Genomic DNA, 7521 nt, shown 5'->3' with positions numbered 1-7521 from the left:
AAGTCATTTGGCAGTATAATAGTTTAATTTGAATGGGAAGACTTTTTTTCCCCTATTTAAAAGATGTTTGATATACCTATGTATTTTTAAAAATTCTGCTCAGTTTGAGAAGGTAATTTTGAAAGGGAAAGGTCATAGAAACATCCTGTTTTTAGTTCCCCCTCTATTGATGTTCATTCCTAATTGGGAGGTATGCATTTGGTAAGATGCACGCTGTCTGTGCTTACCTGGATGATCACCTTTAAAAAGGTACACAGAGAAAAATGACCCTTAAGACTCTGAGCCTTCAAAGGATTCAGGATGAAATTATGTAAATGTTCTTCCTACGCTTAAGAGCAGTTGAAATAACAAAGACACTGAGTTGACTAATCATTAAACAGCTATTTTTTGTCAGGTATTGTTCTAGGTGCTGGAGACACACTACTCAAACAATCCTTACCCACAAGACATAACATTGCAGATGGAAGACAAGAAACAAGATAATAAAATGTGTGTCTTCCTGACAGATGCCAGCATTTGGTAGATGTAAAGTAGGAGGGGATGTGAAATGAAGGAGATGCTTCAAATTTTAGAAGGGGAAAACCAGACGCGCATCTGGTCTGTTTTCCCCCACTGAAGCGTAAGTTTTAGGAGGAGCGCATCTTTGTTTTGCTCCCCGCTGTTTCCTGATTGGAGGAAAGCAGCTGGCACATAGTAGGTGCCCAAAGATATCTTTTGAATGTAAGAGTTGGGTTTAAAAAAAAAAGCCAGTGAAAAAGACCTGGGAGGAGCGCTGTCACGTCAGCTTCAGCTGCTTCGAACTGGTTTATGCTCGTCACAGGATGTACTATCTGAAACTATTTATGAGACCTAGATGTAAGCATGAATTAGATCTCTTCAATTAAGATTATAGATTCGTACAGTGTCTAATCGGTTTGGACTCCATTTGAATGTTGTTGGTGAGAACACTTCTGAACAGATGGGAGAAAATATGGAAATTATTAACTACAGCGAAATAGCGTATAGAGACGTAAATGCAGCATTTCCATGTTGAGTAGATATGTTCCTGAGTTTTCTCTTGTTGTCCTTCTCCAAGTGGGAGCAGGTGAGGTGGCCAACTTTGCTGCGTACGCCTTCGCACCAGCCACCCTCGTGACTCCGCTGGGCGCTCTGAGCGTCTTGGTAAGGTAAGGGCCCGCGCGGCACGGGTGCGAGCAGCATCAGCGTGTCAGTCAGGAAGTGCTCAGTGCCACCTCGTCACACGTGCTCAGCATAGATTACGTGTAACCTTGAGAACTGTTTTAACGCTATGCCGTACTTTGCTTTTAAAGAGTTAGCTTCTGTGCATGGGCGGCGTCAGTCTGGGAGAACACGCTTTCACACTGTCTCGCCGGCATCAGGGCCGGCTCGTGCTCCTGTTCCGCTTTGATTTCCAACCCTTTAGAATTCCAGGTTACACTCGGCAGGTGGTGGTCGGGGAGGAATGGATTTCTACCTACCACAGAAAGGCATTGCTGGGGGCAGCCTTATGCGCCTGGGAAGACTGGCCTGGCCACGTGTTTGGAGGTGCAGCCCGAGGCCTGTCCCCGTCATTATTTTAATCATCAGCCCAAACAGGCTGGGATTTTGAAGTCTGGATTTTGGTCACTGTTCTCAAGCTGACTGATTGCTAGGCCTATCAATCCATTGATAGATATATTTGATTTATATGTAAACAAATAATATATATAAATTATATAACTTCAAGATACTATATGTGAAAATATTACAGTACACGTCTTTCATGCTTAATTTTCTGTATATTATGATATAGTATATTATAGGTTTATACTGTATTTCTTTTAGATTGGGATAAAAGTAGCTATAAAGTATTCAAACTTGATAATTTTAATTAATAGGCAAATTATAGACAAGTAAATGAACATGTAAGGAGGATGCGTCAACCAGTAAGAACAGAGGTTTTAAGCACCGGTTAGGAATACTCGATTAGGATATAGCTTTGTACCATAGCTCCATTTGGTGTAGATTTCATACTGAGTCTTCCAGTAGGAAGTCGGTAACGACACTGGTTCGGTGTGTGGCGGAGCATGTGCTTTCCAGCTTTCACTTTATGATTGAATACATCTTTACCTTGACTGAAAGCCAGATCTTTATAAGCCCAATAATTTAAAATCTGAGTTGCACCGATACTTAAACATGGGAGCAGTGGCCGCTGCTTTTCATTTTCTCTGTCTCCCCTCCCCCTTCAGCGCCATTCTGTCTTCATACTTCCTCAGCGAGAGACTGAACCTTCACGGGAAGATCGGCTGTTTGCTGAGCATCCTGGGGTCCACAGTTATGGTCATTCACGCCCCAAAGGAAGAGGAGATCGAGACTTTAAATGAAATGTCTCACAAGCTCGGGGATCCAGGTGAGGGAAAGACGCTTCCCTGGTCTTACTGTAGTTTCCCTTTTCATTTTCATTTAGTGTTTATTTTAATCAAAATCTCATTTGCATATGAAGAGCCAGACTGTTCTGCAGGGCTGAGAGGCAGGGCGGGGCCCCTCCCTCCTCCCTCGCCAGCTGGGTTCTTTAACCTGTGACTCCAGATACCAAGCTTACGGCTTTGGGCGTCATCCGTTCTGTCACCCTGTGCACCTCTCTTTAGCTTCTGTTCAATGGTTTGCTTATGTTATCACCACATAAGTTTTATCTTGGCTTAGACACGTTAACACGTCCATCTGACGGTGTGGGGGTCACACCATTCACCACGCTAAATCTGTGGTCACATTAGTGACCACGCAAACTGTCGCGATATCACTGACCCTTCCCCTCACCGTTACCCATCCCCCTGCCCCCTTCCCTGTGGCATCCGTCCCTGGGGCCGGCTTTTTCTTAAGTTTTTCTGAACAAACAATCATCTTGTTTGCTTCGTTTTCCATCAGTCCAACCTGAAACGTGCCCAGCGGTCTAATTCTGCTCTGTAACGTCAGACGCGTTAGTTGTTCTCAGTTTCGTCTATGCTGGAAATCTCTCTCCTGTTTGGCCTCAGTCTGGACTGGTGTCTGGAGGCCCCTGGCACAGCGGTCACCCTGGATTTCCTGGGCCCCCTTCCCCTTGCGTTTTTTCTGGCCTTCTTTTTTTCGGGCACCCCTCCCGTGTGGAGTGAGCCGGGAACGAAGGGGAGGCCGTTTCAGGCGCTGCGTGTGTGGAGGTGTCCTGACCCCACAGTCCTCCGCTGCCGGTGCCGCTGCAGGGAACCACGCACAGTGGACTCGCTCGCGGGAACTTCGTCTTTCATCTTTGGCGACTGTTACGATGTCCCCTTTGCCCTCACTGTCTGACGTGCCCAGACGTGGGTCTGTTTTTATCCTTTGTGCCAGGTACTCGGCGGATCTTTTTAATTTGAAAATCCGCGTCTGAGGCCGGGGGACCGACGTACTCCTTTGATACTCTGTTTTCTCTTTGTGAAATTCTCGTTCTCCCGTGACTGGATTTTCTGAATTCAACCACTGATTTTCTTAATGTTTTTGCCATTTTGCCCTGCCTTCTGGGAGATCTGTTTCAGCTTCCAGCCCTCTTTCTGAGTTTTCTATCTGCTTTTTAATTTCCAAGAGCTTATTTTTGTTGCTTTTTATTCTGGGGAAAAAAAAATACAGAAGCCATGGAACTCCCCTTCTCGGCAGTTCCCTGATGAACAGTGCAAGTTACCACCTGCGTGCATGGCGTCTCGCCGCAGCCTGAGGTCCCTGATACTGTAGGATCTTGTCCGTGAACTTCCGTGTCGGGAATACTGTGGGCCTGTTCCTGCTTTTTCTTTTGTTTTCAGTCATTAACTTTCATCTTTGGGCAGTTTCGGTCGATGCTGCCACAGGGCACTGACAAGGGTGATGTCTTCTTCCCTCGGAGAGAACCTGGATTTAGACCTCAGGTGTTGCTTCAGGCCTTACTGGGGCCAGTTTCTTTCCATTTGGCCTTAATTCTTGGCCATAGACCTTCTGGCTCTTGGCTTGGTAGCCGGGGTGCTTACTCGGACCCTCACCTCGTGAGCTATGAGTGCGGTGCCCAAATCGCACCCCAGGACTACGGGTCTGTGCCCAGCCCTCTGGCCGCCTCCCCAGGCCGTCCACTGGGCTCCCGTGACTGGGGCCGGTGCAGCTCCTGTGGCCGCACACGCCTGACCTGGTCTCCTGAAACTGCCCAGGCCCCGGCAGAGGTGAGCGTCGGCCTTACCCCGGCGCTTCGTCTTCTCCAGGTTTCAGCCCAAGTTAGGGCTGCTCTGGCAGCTGACAGGGCGTCGCCGTCTCGAGGGCATCCGGGGCAGTTTCTACTGCTTGTGGGACGCTAGTCTCTCTCGTCTACGTGGAGCGAAGGCCGCTCTGCTTTTCGGTGTGGTGCTCCTGCGAATCTGGCTGCCTCCTGAGTCAGGCTGGCCAGGTCCCAGCAAAGTCTCCTGCCAGTCGGCATCCCGGGGCTCGAGGGGGGCAGGGGTCACACGTTATAGGCAGACGCTTCACCCCAGCATATGTCAGCAGGCCCGGGGCTCCGCAGGTCACAGCGACTCAGGTGGTCAGAACTGGGCAGGAACCTGGGGTCTCAGTGCTGCCTGAATAGACTTGCAGCCAGGCCTCTGGTCCCTACTTCCAGAGGGACTTTGTCTTCAGAGCGGATGCGGGATCAGCTGTATCAGTGACAGGTGACCCTCTGCCTCCAGTTCCATGTTGCTGTCACCTCCTCATCTGTTGCATTTGCTTTAGAAGTCCCGGTCCTATTTATTTTATTAGCAGAGTTTGAGGAGTGGACGGAGTAAACGCATGTGGCTTGCGTGCCTCGTTTTCCTCAACGTACAGTGAAGATCCGTGTCTACGGGGTTGTGCGGCAGTCGTCAGGATTAAATGAGTTAGCTGGGCGGACTGCTGAGAAAAGCCCCTGGCCCACGGTGCTACACCGTTGTCAGCTACTGTCACGTTGGGTTCACGTCTCCGTGTTCAGCTAGAACCCGACAGTAGTTCAGGTTCTCTCACCCCCAGCGGCTGTCCCCAGATATTTTGTCTGAATTCAGTCACTTTTAGCACTTGAACGTGTGACTACATGTGACTCTCCTTTGCCTCCTCCAGGCTTTGTGGTCTTTGCGACACTCGTGGTCATTGTGTCTTTGATACTGATCTTCGTGGTGGGGCCCCGCCACGGACAGACGAACATCCTTGTGTACATAACGATCTGTTCTGTGATCGGGGCGTTCTCCGTCTCCTGCGTAAAGGGCCTGGGCATCGCCATCAAGGAGCTGCTTGCTGGGAAGCCCGTGCTGCGACACCCGCTGGCCTGGACCCTGCTTCTGAGCCTCGTGGTCTGTGTGAGCACGCAGGTCAACTACCTGAACCGGGCGCTGGACATATTCAACACGTCCATCGTGACCCCGATATACTATGTCTTCTTCACCACGTCCGTTCTGACGTGCTCAGCGATTCTGTTTAAGGAGTGGCAAGATATGCCTGTTGACGATGTCATTGGTACTCTGAGTGGCTTCTTTACAATCATTGTGGGAATATTCTTGTTGCATGCCTTTAAAGACGTCAGCTTTAGTCTAGCAAGTCTTCCTGTATCTTTTAGAAAAGACGAAAAAGCAACGAATGGCAATCTCGCTAATATGTATGAAGTTCTGAGTAATAGTGAAGAAAGTTTAACTTCCGGAATCGAACAACACCCTGGTGAAAACATCTCTCGAAGAAATGGAAATCTGACAGCTTTTTAAGAAAGAGGTGATGAAAAAGTAAATCTATAATTGTTAAGTGAATTTGAATATCAGAATGTTTCTGAAAAAGCATTATTCTCAAATAATGTTCTCTAGAGACAATCTTTTTTAAAGTTTCACTAATTTGGACCAAGAAGTTACTTTTCTTATATTCAGATGATGGTCGCTCACTAAAATGACCTCGGTACCAGGCCAATTTTTGTTAACGTTGTTGTTATCGTGGTGGTACTGAAACTTTTCCTTCTCCCAAATCTAAATGCACTGATGACAGTTTTAAGTCTATAAAAATGCTTTATTTTTTCATTGGTGATGAAAGTCTGAATTGGACATCTGTCATGCCCACTCCGTCAATCCCTGATTATTTTTAAGCCTTTTTGATTTAAAAAAGAACAAAACCATCCCAATACATTATCCTGTGATTTACCCTACCTACAGAAATGACTTCTGTTTTAATTATTTTAATTTTGAAATGTTAAAGAGAATCCTAAGGTTATTAAATGGAGGAAACTCACTTATAAAACAAAGGATAGGAAATCACTCCCCAGGAGCATTCCTCAGGCTGTGACTTGTCCCCACACACACTGGATGGCCTTCCTCCCTGGCCCTGTGTTGACCCCGTACATCCTGCATCTGTCGGGCTGCCTGGCCTGACCGGCTGCATTCTTTAGTGACTCTGATCCCCGACACCTGGGACCTTGGTTACCCTCTTACATCTCTTGTACTTGCCAGTGTATTTTCATAATGAGTCACACTCTCATACAGATCTTTTGGCCACTCTGGGAAATGTTAGACCAGAGTAATTTTTAAAATTTAGCTCACATCACGATAGACAAACTGAAAACAAAGTTCTAAGTCCGGATGCGTACGACAAACTTAAGATGTTTGGACCAAGTACTTTACTTTGCTTGAATTCATTTGGACAACTCCATATTTTGATCTTTTCAAAACATCAGTGAAAAAAATGTTTACAGAAAATTTCAAACATATGCAAAAAAGGCTGAATAGTATAATGAACTCAGCCTCAGACCCTGTCATGGTAGCAGTTAATTGGCCTCAAGAATATGTTGACAGTGTCCACCTGGGTGACAGGACGAACCCAGGTTGTAACTACTCTGCTCTTCTGCCCAGGGACACACAGCTTGACTCCGCGGTCCGCTGTGACCAGCCTCCACGGGCACCTCACTGTCCTTGTTGGGGGCAGGGGGCGTGTGGGCGCATCCCCTTTCAATGGGACATCCCACACAGCACTCTGCTGGCTTTATCAGGAAGAGTTGGCTGTCCCTATGCTTGCTTCATGAAATAAGTCCCCATTTCCCCAACATTTTATCATTGACTCTGCAGAGAGCTTTTTTAGACGTTTTTATCCTACTGTCTCCCCCACTCCCCCCGGTATAATTTTAGCACCGCAGATACACTGTGTATTTGATGATGTGCTGTATCGTATCTGTACTTTGTACACAATAGGGTTAAGAACCAGTTTTCACCCGCTTCGGTGTGATCCTGCCCTCGCTGAGAATGCAGAGGTTAATAATAAATTCTTAATTATTTAACACCTTATAGCCCTTGTCTTATGCGTAGTATTCACTGCATTTTATTTGGTTTACAATTAAGTCTTATAAATTTCCCATTAATGTGAATTAAATTTAGTCATTACAGTAACTCGTCATATGCTATTACTTTCAGTACCGGGTGAGAACAAAACTACCTCCTAACTGGAGCGCTGGCCCAGGGTCATCAGCTTACACTTAGACAAAGCAGCAGGTTTTGGTACCCTTGTAAAGAATAGTTCCGTTTCGTGTTACTCACGGTA

General features: G+C 46.8%; 1 protein-coding gene across 4 annotated transcripts in view; it reads left to right on the top strand.

Annotated features, from left to right (window-relative positions):
• The window catches only part of NIPA2 (non imprinted in Prader-Willi/Angelman syndrome 2), a 12352-nt gene extending 5084 nt beyond the window's left edge, over positions 1-7268 (top strand). For 3 of the 4 annotated variants that reach the window (XM_011380583.1, XM_011380582.2, XM_011380584.2), the window contains exons 3-5: positions 1076-1166; positions 2229-2389; positions 5077-7268. In XM_011380583.1, the coding sequence (XP_011378885.1) occupies positions 1076-1166; positions 2229-2389; positions 5077-5711 (887 nt within the window). In that variant the 3' untranslated portion in view covers positions 5712-7268. The remainder of the gene's footprint in view (positions 1-1075; positions 1167-2228; positions 2390-5076) is intronic. The other variant, XM_011380585.2, reaches the window with a different exon arrangement.
• Positions 7269-7521: the final 253 nt, after the last annotated feature.

This window comes from Pteropus vampyrus, unplaced genomic scaffold (genome assembly GCF_000151845.1).
Source record: "Pteropus vampyrus isolate Shadow unplaced genomic scaffold, Pvam_2.0 Scaffold395, whole genome shotgun sequence".
Taxonomy (NCBI): domain Eukaryota; kingdom Metazoa; phylum Chordata; class Mammalia; order Chiroptera; family Pteropodidae; genus Pteropus; species Pteropus vampyrus.
This window is presented reverse-complemented; position numbering and strand designations above follow the sequence as displayed.